Raw genomic sequence first — 15548 nt, forward strand, 5'->3', positions numbered from 1 at the left:
TACATAGCTGTTCAATAAGCTGGTTCCTCATTTTTCATGTGCACATTATGTTTTGTGTTATGGTCATAAGAAGCATTAGTTTTCCCCCCTGATGTGATGCTATCATAGTAAACCTGTTCAGTATAAGAAGATGGGAAGGAGCTGCTGGGGTGACACTGTCGTCTGTGGAATTATTACTGACCTCCTCTAAGTCAACATCCTTCCTAAGTGTAGTAAGACTTCAGTTGGCCTCAAATAATTGAATGTCCCTTTCAGCATACAATCCCTTGGAGGGCAATCAACAAAGTGGCCACCTCTCCCTTATCCTGCATCATATGTTGGTGGAGAACCTGATGTTCTAAGTCATACAAAGCAGCCCCTTCACTGTAGGAGGTTCATTCAGCTGTTGACCTTAGTCCATCTGGAGATCCCATTCCACTTTGGGAGACCTCTAATTGTTAGGAAATTTTTCCTTACCTAACAACTGACAAGGTTTGTAATGCACATGTTATTTGATTTATTGGATCCTCAATGCTGTGAGGTCGATGCTATTATTATTGTTATTTTGCAGATGAACACAGAGACTTAGAAAGGTTAAGTGACTTATGGTCACTCAGCTGGTAGCGTCTGAGGCAAAATCTAACCCCAGATCTGCCTGACTTTGAGGCTAGCATGCCATGCTGTCTCATCACTCCCCCACTATCTCATCTAAGGAACCTAAATCTTCCTCTCCAAAATTTCCAGATATTGTCCTTACTTTCCCTCTGGAGTTAACGTCAACAACTGATTGAACAGACCATAGTGAAGTTGCTGCACATGAAAAATGAGGAATTAACCAACTAGTGCAAGCCCCACCGTGAGATTCTAGAGTCAATAAAACTTGGTGTGTTTTTACCTAGTGTCAAAGTGCTATATCAACACTTTCAATTTCTGGACATCATCAAACACTTCTTACACCCTTCAATAAACTTTCAATGATATCATATGGAGAAAAGTCTTAAGAACTGTCTTAAAACATCCGTAGGGATTTGCTAATTCAGTTTATAACTGTTGGATTTTTGGAAAACTAGCTCAACTGTTGTGGTTGCCCAGAAGTGAGTCACTCTCTTTAAGGTACCTCACAGAGCAAATCAAGTCACAGCAAATAAAATAACTATACTTTGTCTCATTCTAACTATTCTAAACACTAAAGGAAGAAATTCATTAAGTTATGGTTCTCTTAGAAACAATGTGGTGTCATGGTTAGAGGGCTGCCCTTGAAATTAGTAAAACCTCCATTTCATTCCTGCCTCTGAACACTATAACCCCATCTAAATCACTTAAAACTCCTTGAGTCTCAAGCAACTAAGATTACAAAACAGAAGTGGGTTGCAGTCCCTCTGGAGGAGGAACCGTTAAGCCTTTGACATTATTGTGGTAAGTGAGAAATTACTGGTTTTGACAATTGAACAGGAGAACTATATATCCCCTCTAAGTTAACTGGAACAATTAAATATGTTTTCCCTAGGAAATCAAGAAAAAGTCATACCTTTTAAGGATCTTGAGTGAAAGACTTGAGCAGGGCACAGGGAAGAAAAAATCACAGGAGATGTGAGACCTGAGTCCAAATTCTGACTGAGATGCTTCCTAGTTGTGTGACCCTGGACAAGTCACCTAGACCTTGGTTTCCTCAACTATAGAATGAGAAGGTTGGATTGGGTGGCTTTTAATGTCCCTTCTAGCCGTAAATCTGATCTTTAGTGTGGCCATATTTTAGTCAAAAGGAAATCTCTAGGATTTAGCTATTCTGTTTCTTTTGTTTGGGCAGGTGAGGGGGCAGGAGTGCTATTACTTCTTTTAAAAATTTTATAAAATTTTATTTATTTTCAGTTCTCAACATTCACTTCCATAAGAATTTGAATTCAAAATTTTCTTCCCATCTCTCCCTCACCCCCCACCCCAGGACAGCATGCACCCCATTCACCCCTTCCTCCAATCTGTCCTCCCTTCTATTACCCACCCTTCTTCCGTTCTCCTTCCCCTCTATTTTCCTGTAGGGCAAAAGAAATTTCTATACTCCATTGCCTATATGTCTTAATTTCCAGTTGCATGCTAAAACAATTTTTAACATTCATTCTTAAAGCTTTGAGTTCCATATTCTCTCCCTCCCTCCCCACCCACCCTCATTGAGAAAACAAGCAATTCAATATAGGTCATACATGTGTAACAATGCAAAGCACTTCCATAATAGTTATGTTGTAAAAAGACTAACCGCATTTCCCTCTGTCCTATCCTGCCCTCCATTTATTCCATTCTCTCCCTTGACCTGTCCTCCCACAATAGTGTTTGCTTCTGTTTATCCCATTCTCCAATTTGCTGTCTCTTCTATTATCTTCCTTCTCCTATCCCCTACCCCCTTACCTTCCTGCAGAATAAAATAGATTTCCATATCCAATTGAGTATGTGTTATTCCCTCCTTAAACCAAATCCCATGAGAGTAAGGCTCATTTATTTCCTTTCATCTCCATTGTAAAAGCTCTTCCCTCTTTTATGTGAGATGATTTGCTACATTCTACCTCTCCCTTTCTCTTACTCCTCATACGTTTCACTCAAGAGTAAATTTTATTTTTTTTAGATATTCTCCCTTCACATTCAGCTCAGCCTATGCCTTCTGTGTATATATATACATATATATGTATATATATATACACACACACATACACACATATACCCATGTATATATACATGCACATAAATAATGTACACATGTATATATATATATATATTCCTTCTAATGACCCTAAAACTGAAAAAGGTCTCACATTACAAATAACATCTCTCCATGTAGGAATGTAAACAGTTCAACTTTAATGAGTTCCTTAAGGCTTCTCTTGCCTGTTTACCTTTTCATGTTTCTCTTGATTCTTGTATTTGAAAGTCAAATTTTCTATTCAGCTCTGGTCTTTTCAGCAAGAATGCCTGGAAATCCTCTATTTCATTGAAGTTCCATTTTTTTCCTCTGAAGTATTATACTCAGTTTTGCTGGGTAGGTGATTCTTGGTTTTAATCCTATCTCCTTTGACCTCTGGAATATCATATTCCAAGCCCTTAGATCCCTTAGTGTAGGAGCTGCTAAATCCTGTGTTATCCTGATTGTATTTCCACAGTACTTGAATTGTTTCTTTCTGGCTGCTTGTAATATTTTCTCCTTGATCTGGGAACTCTGGAATTTAGCTACAGTATTTCTAGGAGTTTTCCTTTGGGAATCTCTTTCAAGAGATGATCAGTGAATTCTTTCCATTTCTATTTTACCCTCTGGGTCTAGAATATCAGGATAGTTTTCCTTGATAATTTCTTGGATGATGATGTCTAGGCTCTTTTTTTGATCATGGTTTTCAGGTAGACCAATAATTTTAAAATTATCTCTCCTGGATCTATTTTCCAGGTCATTTGTTTTTCCAGTGAGATATTTCACATTGTCTTCTATTTCTTCATTCTTTTGGTTTTGTTTTATAATGTCTTGGTTTCTCATAAAGTCATTAGCTTCCATCTGCTCCATTCTAATTTTTAAAGAACTATTTTCTTTATGAGCTTTTGAACCTCCTTTTCCATTTGGCTAATTCTGCTTTTTACAGTATTCTTCTCCTCTTTGGCTTTTTGGACCTCCTTATGCCATTTGGATTAGTCGATTTTTAAAGGTGTTATTTTCTTCAGTACTTTTTGGGTCTCTTTTAGCAAGCTGTTGGCTCGCTTTTCATGACTTTCTTGCATGGCTCTCATTTCTCTTCCCAGTCTTCCCTCCACCTCTCTTACTTGATTTTCAAAATCCTTTTTGAACTCTTCCATGGCCTGAGACAATTGCATGGGTTTTTTTTGGAGGTTTTGGATGTAGAAGCCTTGACTTTTATGTCTTCCTCTGATGGTATGCTTTGTTCTTCCTCATCTGAAAGGATGGAAGAAAATACCTGTTCACCAAGAAATTAACCTTCTATAGTCTCATTTTTGGGGCATTTTCCCAGCCAATTACTTGACTTTTAAGTCCTTTGTCAAGTGGAGGGTATACTCTAGGGACTTGTAAGTTCTCAGTTCCTCCAAGGGGACACAATCAAGGAAGAGGAGTTTACTCCTCTCCTGGCCTGCACTCTGGTCTGTGAGCAACCACAAGCACTCTTTTCTGCCCTGGAACTGTGAATAGAATTCCCTCTCCACTGCCACCATCAGCTCTACCATGCCAGCACTCCTCCTCACCCCGGGACCTCCACTCAGAGCTGAGATCCAGATTGGTTGGTTGATCTTTAGGCTGAGGGCTCCAAAAGTGGAGCTGTTGAGGCAGTGGCTACCACCACCCTGGGGCCAGGAATGACGCCAGATCTCACTCCTCTCTCACCCAGGTGAAAGAGCTTTCTTACTGACCTCTGAAGTTGTTTTTGGCATTTGTGGGTTGGGAAATCTGGGAACTGCAGCAGCTACCCATGATTCTGTGCCCTGAAGCCTACTCCAGTCCTGTCTGTGCCTCACAGCCCACGCTGGGCTGAGCTGCACTCTGCTCCAAGCCTTGTGTGAAAGACCTTTCCTGTTGGCCTTCCAGACTGTCTTGGGCTGAAAATGTCTCACTCCTTCATTTTGTGACTTCTGCCGCTCTAGAATTTGTTTAGAGTTATTTTTTACAGATATTTTATGGGCTATGGGGGGACAGCTCCTACAGGTCCATCTTTCTACTCCACCATATTGGCTCTGCCCCCTCGAAAGTGCTATTACTTTTTAAAGAACATTTTGTTTTTCACCTAGAATCAGTAGCAAGATGTTCCTATGGTAATAATTTTTATAATGGGGGTGGGGGCTCTTGTAGTTTATGCTGATTATTGTTGCTTGTTCTTCTGGTACTACCCCACATAAAAATGATTAGAATGTTCAAATCCTGATGTGTGAACCAAGATATGTTCCTCTTTGATAGTTTAGAGGAAGAAATAAGGATTTTTTTTGTTGAATGTGGATGGGAAAAATTGGTTGACACCATTCCCCATGGGAATGTGGGCAGTCTACTTTCCCATACATTTGGACTGAACATGGGAAGTTAACATCCTATTTCTTTTACTCATTGTGTGCCTTTTTGTTTTCTTTTGAAAATGAATTGATCCATTTTGTTTAGACCTAGTGGACCAGCCCTGTGTGATTTTTAGCAAGCCAAGTAATTGAATGAAGCAAATAATGATGCAAAGTGTGTTAAATTTGGCTTTAGGGGACCTAGGTTCAAATCCTAGTTCTTCTAGTTTGTGACCTTACACAAGTCACTCTGTCTCTGGGTCTCAAATTTCTTCATGTATAAAGGGAGGAAGTTGGACTGGGTGGCATCTAAGCTCCCTTCCAGCTGTACATCTATGATCCCATGACTTTTGCCTGACCTTTAGTGCATGTGACTGTTAGTGGGCCAATTTGCAAAGCTTATTGGGTATGATTTTTTTTCTTTTTTAAAAAAGTGTGTGCCCAAAAAATGTGCCCTCTATAAGAACTTGGGTCATTTTGGGGAATATTTTTGAACATGAAATTCCTTTTGTTGAGTAATATAAAGACTACTAGCTTTAGGAAATAAAATGCTTGGAATATATAGCTCAGTGAGAAGGCAAGGGGTAAAGTAAGTTTCCCTTCTGTGCTAGTCCGGTTGACACAGAGCCAACTCTAGAGATGAGAGCTCAGTAACTATATTAACTATCCATTATAACTCTGTCCATTAGAACTCTATCTGTTAATTATATGAAATTGTGCTTATGTAAAAACTGCCATTTTTTACAACACCATGAGAACATGCTGGATGGAACTTTCAGTGCTGACAGGTGGCTGTGAGGAGTCCTCATCTCAGTAAATTATTTAGCCTAATTATTATATTGTGGTGCTTGTGAGGAAACCAAAATTATCCTGTGATGTCACATGAAATCCCTTCTGTTGGGCAATGTAAAGACTGCAAGCTTTAGGGAACAAGATGCTTTGTATAGCTATAGCTCAGCGAGAAGGCAAAAGGTCAGTTAGCTTCCCTCCTGTGCTAGTGCTGTTGACATGGAGCCAACTCTAAAGATAAGAGCCCAATAACGTTACTATCCATTAGAACTCTAGCCATTAATTATATGAAATTATGCCTACGTAAAAACTTCCGTTTTTCACAGCACTGATGAGAACATTCTGGATGGAATTTTCAGAGCTGACAGGTGGCTTGTGAGGAGTCCTCATCTCAGTAACTTATTTAGCCTAATCATTATTGTGGTGCTTCCTAGGAAACCAAAACATTTTGTGATGTCACAGTCATGAAACTGGAGCCACCATTATGATGTCTTAGGCTTACTTTAAAGTTTGTTGTAAACTGCCTTTTAACCTGCTTACTTGTTTAACAGCCCCAAGGCTGAGCAGATGTAATGTCTATAACTGAGAAAAACATAGAAGACTGAAAGATTAGAAATGGATTCTGGTAAATCAGAGCCACAAGAAAATTCTCCTCGAGATGGACCCATTGACACAGAGCACAGCAAGAATTCTGCTTTTTCTTCTGAACCTCTGAGGGAAAGTGGGATACCACTTATGGATGCTGACCTTCGGGCTCTGGTTGAAGAAAATGCCTTTCAGGCTTTGACTGAAGGGCCCTTGGCAAACAGAACATTTACATTTTTTGATGAAAGCTTGATGATGGAAGAAAGTGAGTTTTTATCCCTCACCTTTCCTAAAAAGCTTTGGAAAATAGTTGAAAGTGATCACTTTAAGTCAATTTGGTGGAATGAAGATGGAACTTGCATAGTAATCGATGTGGAGCAGTTTAAAGAAGAGGTTTTAGAAATGGACAGTCCTGTTAGGATATTTGAAACTGATTGTATGAAGGGTTTCCTTCACCAGCTTAATCTCTATGGCTTCTACAAGATCCGTCAAGACTTGGAAATATCTGCCTCCCTCGATGATTTTTTAATGGAAGACGAAGACACTTTACCACTAAGCAAGGTAACTTTAATAGTAACATATGATTTTACAAAGCTAAATTTAACTGATTTAAAGACCTTAGTTTTATGTTTCAAATACAAAAAGGAAGTTTATTTTTATCAGTAGATAATGACCCTGTGATATAGGTATAAAAATTCTGATTTAAATATAATAATGATATTAAAAGTGAATTTCTTTGTTTTGGTTAAACTCCATTGCTCTTGAACTTGTTTGGATTTTGATAAATGCCTTTCTAAAAAGTATTTTAATTAAAATTAGCCCATTAACATTGGTACAGTACCTAAGCTAGGGGGTTAATATTAGAGCAAGTATTTCAGTGTAATAAAATGGGTACTTTCAATTATGTGAAATGTAGAGTAATATTACATTGAAATAGTATGTACTTAAGAAGTGTCAGTACTTCTTGGTGGCTGACTATAGAGTCAGTAGAGTTTTGCATTTTTTCAAGGGTCTTCCAGTCATGAATTAATGAATCTCATGTATTTTTTTTACGGTTTACCATGCCTTTACAAACACTTTTTCAAAGAAATTTCCACTTAGCATTTTGAGGCTAAATCTGCTAAATTAAGAATCATTTTAGTGAGATGATTCTCTAGTGTGTGAAATGAAGGGGTTGGTCAAAGGTGATCTCTAAGAGTAAGGCTTAGCCAGCTCCAAAAATCTATGATTCTAAAGGAATGGAATAAGATAGGGTTTTTTTCTAGAAACTTCTGCCTGTTCCTCTCTTATTTTAAGTACATTTTTTTCTTTTGGTTTTTAGTTACAGTTGTACTATAATCCCAATTTTAAAAGAGAGTACCCTCACCTGATCTCAAGAATGAAGAGAAGAGTGGGTGTGAAAACTACACCTAACCATCCCTTCTTGCCAAGTCAAAATACGAGCAAAAATTTCTTAAAAGGGGATCATTGTAAGCTAGACCAAAAATCTGCTCCAACTGGCAGGTCTGCTAAGAAGCGTTCTGTTTCTTCTGCTGCTTCTGGCTCTTCTGCTTCTAATTCTTCTTCTTCTGCTTCTACCTCTGCTTCTGCTTCTACCTCTTCTTCTGCTTCTACCTCTTCTTCTGCTACTTCTTTTCCATCAACTTCAAGAGAGAAGAGGCCAAAATATGTGGAGAGCAACCACGTCAGTGAACAGCCAGCTGCCAGCAGCCCACCTTTTAGAGGAGGCTTCTCTGCTCTCCCATTCTGGGTAGGAGGAACTCCTCATGCTAGACTGAACCAGTTCATTCCTTTCCACCTGGCTCATCTGGTAGACCATGCTCAACTAAATATGCATAGTACAAATGGATTTGCAGCTACTGCATCTCTCTATCATGCTATCCAGAATGGTTCATTTCAGTCTATGGTGTACCCAACAACGTACCCCGAGCTGACAGCCATGCAGGCCCACCTGAATAGCCTTCTGCCATTTTATGGCCCATACTTCTCGATACCCATGTTGGCTGCAGTGTCTGCTATCTCAATGTCCATATCTTCCCAACAGCAACAATCCTCTCAGAACCAACATTGTCCCAATTGCTGCTGCAACTCTTCAAACAATGTTCAAACTTCCAAACAGGATCCAAGGGGCAAATAATATCCAGGCTATCACTACTGAAGCTAACCTCGTCTCTTTTTTCATTTTTTTTAAAGAGGCAAGGGATTAAAAACCAATGATGATTCAGGCTATTTCATCTGGAAAATAAAATTAATTGCTTCACTACTGGTTTTTTGTCTTTCTTTCTCGTTACCTCCAGCATATGTATGTTGAGGGGGAGGGGGTAAAGAATTAGCATTAATAATATCATTCCTGCCTAGTGCAGTGCTAACCATATATTTGGTTACCTTTGACCTCTTGAGTTTAGTTATTAGAGATTGGGCGGTTTTGAATGTGCCTGATGTGAATAAAAACCAAGCATTGGTGTGTAAGCCATGGCTCAGGGAGAACACAGTGACACATTTTCCCTAGTCACTCAGATTTTTACTTACCTCATAGGCAGCATTCTGCCTTATTGTAATAGTCTTCTCATTTTACAGGTCAGAAGATTAAAAGCCCTTGAGATTTGGTTCAATCCTGTCATTCTTTGAGGGTTTTCTGTTCTACAGAGGATTTGAGACACCCTGGTACTCTTTCAGTTGTTTCTGGGTTTAGGATAGTTTGTTAGTTTCAATTTCATCAAGTGAATCATTTTATTTATTTATGCTGACCTTTTCTTCTAATGGAGTCACATGGGATATTTGACTTGTGTGTGCTGTGATAGATGAAATCTGTTTAGAGAAGGTGATTCATGTCAAATGCTATTATGAATAAGCTTACCAGTTCATGGCAGGTGTTTATGGATAGAGTTTAAAGCCCTCCCACATCATACTGAGAAAAAAATAAATGTTTTTAAAAAACCAAAAACAAACCCAAATCCAGAAAAACACACTGGCCTCGTTTTATTTTTAAAAGACCCCTGTTAGAAGAGAGTCTGAAGACAAATATATTTAAAGAAGTAAAAAAGTGTAAAATCCAAATTCAAGTCACAATCTGTAGTTACCTTTGTGTCCTATTCTCCATCTATAAAATTAGGATAATTAGTTTTTATAGTATTCCTGACTTCTTGAGCTCATCCTCCTGAATAACAAGGATTCTTAAAAGAACAAAGTAATATTTTATATTGTGTTTCCAGATGTTCTATGATCTTTAGTTGAATCAATGAAGGTGTAATAAACAATTTTATTAATGTGCTGCTTAAGCGCTTTTCTGATTAGAACTGTTTGGAATATCAGTGTACCTCGCTTAAAGCAAACCAGTATATAAAATTCTGAATTTGCAAGTTGTAAATTGGGGTGATTATTTGCTTGGAAAGATTTTAAAGAGACGATGCAATGAAAGAGAATTATAAGAATTATGACTTAAATGATCATGGATAGGATGAGTACAAGTATCAATAGACATTATTTGAGAACTATTAATAACTTTGATTTCATCTTATACAATGATGAGTTTCTGGAAATCCTGAAGTCTAGGAGAGCAGCTGGGTAGAAATTAACAAGGTCACAGCTCTGGGTGTCCTCCTCAAATGGAGGATCCCCTCTCTCAATCCTCTCCAAGTAGAGGGAGGGATCCCAAGAGCAGCGGGTACTGAGAAGGTGTCAGCTTATCCAGTGATTCATCAGGAGCAGTGGGAAAAGAAGATGTTTTACTGACTGGAGCTGCTGTCATAGGGTTAAAATATGATCTTTTCCAGATGTTCTCAGCCATCTGTTTAATGGCAGATATCTGCATAGCCTCAGGACAACATCATTTGTATGTTGTCATAGCTCTGAATCTGGATTTGGAGGGGAGTTAGTTATCCAAACATTCCCAATTACTTTGTAACATAATTGGGTGAAATCATTGGACAAAAACAGTCTCTGAACAGCAGGGCATTTGAGAAAGAATATCCAAAAAAAGGGACCCTGAAGCAAAAACAAATCGATTGCTTACCAGTCCTGGACCTACAAGTTCCCTCCTCACAGTAGGGGGCGGCGGGGGGGGGGGAGGATTGGGGAAAGAGGGGGCAACCACCACACACTAGTGGTATTATGCCTAATGGTGATCCTGAATTGTTGGGGAATGGTCTGCTGAAATGTTTTGGGTTTTTTTTTTATTTTTGGTAACATAACAACATATACACACAGACCACAATTACGGAAACAAAAACAATACTCAAAAAATTCGAATGAATTGCAATGATCAAATGTGGTCCCAGAGAACAGTTAGGAGACACCCCCAACCTTCTAGTCTGCAAGGTGGGGGGCCCAGGGTGAGACTGCCCCTTGGATTGACCTGATTCGCTCTGTTAACATTTAATAGGAGTTGGGAGATGAGGAGTATCCTGGGAAATGACTGGTATTTTTTAAAAGGCATTTTTAAATGATAATGAAAAATGTTTTTAAAAGCGAATTTTCTAGGACAACCAAGCGAAGCTTATCTCTTTAAGTGTTCCAACATGTTTTCAATTTGTCACGTGAGGTAAATCTTATGACAATGTACTGTATATAGTCTTCGCTTCCCTTCTTGTGTTTTGAAAAATGTCTCTTTAAAAAAAGTCTCTTTTTAAAAAGGAGTCATTTCCAACGAACGCGTCCTCCTGCAGCCTCTCCCCACCATCTCCTACTTCAGAAGAAAACTTTTCAGCAGCCTCGGGCCTGCATTCCCCGGTCCGCACCTCTCCCTTCCCCAGAGGAACAAGGTGTGTTTCCTCTACATAATTGTCGTTTCCGACTTTCTTAGCCGAGGCGGGAACCGGGGCCGCAGTAGCCCCAACACAGACCCCTCCCTCCCACCCGCCCCAGCGTCGGGCTGCTTGGCAGAAGAAGCAGTGAAGTTCCTACTCCGTGCCTTTGACCCTAGGGCGGCAAACCGGGTCCCGAAACCATCGCTAGAGGCTGTTGAGTGTCGCTGTGGATCGAACTGAGTTCAAATCCTACCCTAGATACTTGTACTGGTGTGATTCTGGGAAAACCCCGTCTTCCTCAGTTTCCTCAACGGTTGCTGTTGTCATCTTTCAGTCGTGCCCAACTCTTCGTGACCCCTTTTGGGGGATGTTTTCTTGGCAAAGATCCTGGAGTGCTTTGCCATGTCCTTCTCCAACTCATTTCACAGATGAGGAAACTGAGACAAACAGGGTCACACAGCTAGTGTCTGGCATTTGAACTTTCTACAGGAGAGCCATCCCCATTCCTCTCCCCCCTCTACCCCTGCCACTCTATCCACTGTGCCACTTAACTGCCCCAATACTTCCTCAATTGTAAAATAAGGATAATATTAGTGTCTATTCCTTAGGGTGGATGTGAAGATCTAATGAGATAATACTTGTAAAGCATTTAGCACAGTGCCTGGCACATAGTAGGCGCTTAATAAATGCTTATTCTCTCCCTCCCCACTTGAAACATAAACTTTCTTTTAAAAAAAATTGTTTAATCATTTGGGGATGCCTTTAGGTTTTTATACCACAATGGCTATGAGGGCAACAACGTCCCCCCATCCTCCCAACCCTACCTCACCTTAATAGAACCTTCACTTGTAACAAAGAGCAACGGTCAGGCAAAAACCAAATGGTTACCATTCATGATCGTTGACATATACACTGGTCTCTATGTGATTCCCTGGTCCCTTGCCTCTGCCTAAAACTGGGAAGCAGTCTGTCCAGGAGGACAGATGATTCAGAATAGCAAGGTTCTAAAATGCTGATGCTCTGAGCTGCTGGGTTTTTGTTTGTTTGTTTGTTTGTTTTGAGGGTGGGGGGCCATCAGGCTATGATTTTATGCCATTTTTAATGTTATAACCTGTCTTACTCCTCCCCCCACTGGATAAAATTACTAACATTAAATTTAAATGTGTTCTCTGAGAATCATGACAGGATCTGGATGGAAGAATTTTACCCATTTTAAGACTAGGACTTGGGGATCCTTAAATATCAGGAAATAGTCATAAGTTAAGGAAAGAAAAGCAGTAATAAAAAAAGACTGGTCAGTGACATGCTACTGTGATCTTTTAGGAATCAACACTAAAGCTGTCAATTATTGATGGCCAAGACTGATAGGCACTGGAGATTTTTTTAAGTAGAGTTAATTAGTAGCAGCAATTTTCCTCCTGAAGGCCAAATTTGGGGGTCGATCCTAGGTATTTAACTTAACTGATGACTAATTCCATGGCTTTGAAATCAACACAACCCAAAAGGGAACTTTAGAATCCTATCCCTTCGGCACCACCAAAAGAAATACAAACTCTGGTGTAGACTCACCTGCCCACTACTTTTTTCCCCTTTTTTCTAAACTTTTATCCATATATTTATTATCCTACCCCTGCCCACCATTAGCTACTGTTGCTAGCTAACAGAAAAGTTCCACCATATTAAACAACCCAGGGTCTAACAGCATATGCAACATTATGCACCCATGGCCCCTCACCTCTCCAAGGTGCTGCCTCATCCCTTCTTCCCAGGGCAATCAGTTTGCACAGAGTTGGACTAATAAACTGTCCCTTCCTTTGACCAACTAGATAAATACTTATATTAGGGAGAGGGTTAAAAAATATCCTGGCTAGAACAACAACAAACAATAAAAATGGATATTCCTACCTTGATTTCTTTGTTTTGCTAAGGACAGCATGTATGACCTGGGCAGGATTGGGCAGCCAGCTTTTCCGATGGAGTGGTTACTGAAGTCCTCACATCCAGGCACCCTCAATCATTCTAGTCCTCTTTTCTCTGCCCCCACTTAGTGGTCAGAATCTTTATCCTGGCACCTCTCTAGCAATGAAGCTCTTCCTGCCTTTAACAAACAAAAACCCCTAGAACTTTAAATTCTTTTTGGAAGTGACTGAAAACTTAGATGTTTGTAAGCTTCTGGAAGACCAGGCCTGTGTATGCTACAGGAGAGTCAGCACTGCCTAGAACATAAGGGGATGGATTGGGTGACCTCTAAGACCTCCTCCAGCTCAAAATTCTAGGACTTTTCTCTCTCCCCTCCCTTCTCTCCCTCCTCTCTCCCTCTGTCATTCTCCTCCCCATCTCTGTCTGTCTGTCTCTCTCTGTCTCTCCCTCTCTGTGTCTTTCTTTGTCTTTGTATCTTTCCCTGTCTCTCTCTCTCTTCTTCCCCTCTCTTTCACAGTCTAACAAAACCTTGAGATATTTTTCACAAGAAAAAGACTTCAAGAGTAACCAACTGGGTCAGAAAAATAAATTCAACAGTTTGTTTGCTTAGAATTTCCTCCTAGACACAATTCCTCTATCTTATGTTGGGATTGGAAGCTCAGTTCCGTGTGGACAGTCTCGGGCGGGTAAAGGTGGGAGCTTCTAAATCTTAGAGCTCTCACGAGACCCTCCCAGGAAACGGCAGGGGATCGAGGTGAACCAAGCTATCTCGAGTAATTCCGCCTCTTCCCGTGAGAAACGTGATGGGGGAGAGATCTCCCCGCCCTCGAGATGGTCCCAGATCTGGGCACACCTAGTTACCTAACAGCACGGTATTGAGATGCAAACTATGCGGCTAAAGGTTAAGTAGGATTGAGGAAGCCTGAAAGCTCTCTTAGCACGTGAGGAGCCAAGAGGACAGTAGGCTCTGCTTTCTTCTTTCCTCTCTCCCCTCCCCCTCTCTCCCCGCTTGTACTTCTACTTCCAATCTCTTAAGATCTTAGCCTCCTTAGGAAATCTCCCCCTCTTCCTCCTAAGGAAGACCCCCTGCACTTGTAACCTAGACCCTGAAATAAAGCTCAATCCTTGTTTGACTCTGGAACGTCCTTTCTCTCATATGAGCATCCGGTTTTGGCCAACCGAAGACCTCGGAGGTGAGGTAAGAAGACTCGGGTAGCCCACACAGGCCTCTAGGCCTGGCAGTTGGCACCCCAACAGGGACTGGGAGCGCAGATAATCCTGGGTGCTTTGGGAACACCCGGAAGGGGCTGTGAAAGAAGCGAGTCCCGAATCCTAGATTCGGAAGGAGAGAAAGAGTGAGAGAAGCTTCCCACACCCATGGGAAAAGGGCAGAGATGGGGAATGTATTGCCAGTAATAAAGCCAGAGGAACAGGAGGTCTGGGCTGAGAAACTTCACAGGGAATGCAGGAAGGCGGGGGTCACAATAGAGTTAGATGACCTCCGAGAATTTTGTAAAAGGATTTGGAAAGTTTCTCCTTGGCTCAAGCAGGCAGGAATATCAAGAGAAAAACGGGGAGCGGTTGGAGAGCAAATGACTGCTTATGAGCAACAATACCCTGGGGAGCTGGAGGATTTAGATTTCCTGATATTCGGTGTAATTAAGAGCCTGCTGGAAGGGCCGGAGAGGCCAGAGCAGGATTGGAATGAGAGTGGAAGCGGAGAGAGGGGAGGGGAGAACACGGGAGGGACAGAGAGTCCAGGCAAGCAGAAAGTTAAGCGGAAAGTTAAGGAGCGTAAAGAAAAAATAGACTCGGAGCTCCATCTAGTGGATGGAAAAGGCGAGGCAGGGGAGAATACGCCGTGCCTTCCCTCCGCGCCTCCTTATAACCTGCTCCATTGGTCAGACAGTTCAGGGCCACAGTCCAGTTTGGAAAAAGGAATAAGAAAGGCTATAGAGAATGGAGAAGATGTAGGGACATTTCCTGTGCTAGAAATAGCGGACCCCAGTGTCCCCGGTGGCATTCGAAGGAGCCACATACCCATAGAGTGGAAGAGAGTGGCGACTCTTAAAGAGGCTTGTACCAAGCATGGCCCTAATTCACCCTTTGTTATAGCCATGCTTGAAACTCTCAGCGGTCAGTTCGTTCTGACCCCTAATGACTGGAAGAGCTTAGCTAGAGCCTGCCTTACCCCTGGGCAGAATGTGATTTGGGTATCAGAATTTTCTCAGAGGGTAAAGAGCACTACCGGTGGGCTAGGGGCTCAGGCCCCCCAGGCTTATCAGCAATTTACAGGAACAGGGCAGTTTGAGGCTACAGGAAATCAATTACAGTACTCAGCCGCTGATTATGTCTTGATTGCCGGAATGGCTATTAGCCGCCTCGGGATGAGGTTATCAAATTTTTAGTAAGGGCCATTGCTGTTGCACTGGAGTCCCCACCCTTGAATTGGAAGTCAGACACCCCGATTTGGGTGGAGCAGTGGCCCCTGACTCCAGAAAAACTCCA

General features: G+C 41.2%; 1 protein-coding gene across 1 annotated transcript; it reads left to right on the plus strand.

Annotated features, from left to right (window-relative positions):
• Positions 1–6330: 6330 nt before the first annotated feature.
• LOC140515163 (heat shock transcription factor, Y-linked-like) lies at positions 6331–8638 on the plus strand. The gene is made up of 2 exons (XM_072625708.1): positions 6331–6936; positions 7697–8638. The coding sequence occupies exons 1-2, from the start codon at positions 6406–6408 to the stop codon at positions 8510–8512; spliced, it is 1347 nt and encodes a 448-aa protein (XP_072481809.1). The 5' UTR covers positions 6331–6405; the 3' UTR covers positions 8513–8638.
• Positions 8639–15548: the final 6910 nt, after the last annotated feature.

This window comes from Notamacropus eugenii, chromosome X, assembly GCF_028372415.1.
Source record: "Notamacropus eugenii isolate mMacEug1 chromosome X, mMacEug1.pri_v2, whole genome shotgun sequence".
NCBI classification, from domain to species: Eukaryota; Metazoa; Chordata; class Mammalia; order Diprotodontia; family Macropodidae; genus Notamacropus; species Notamacropus eugenii.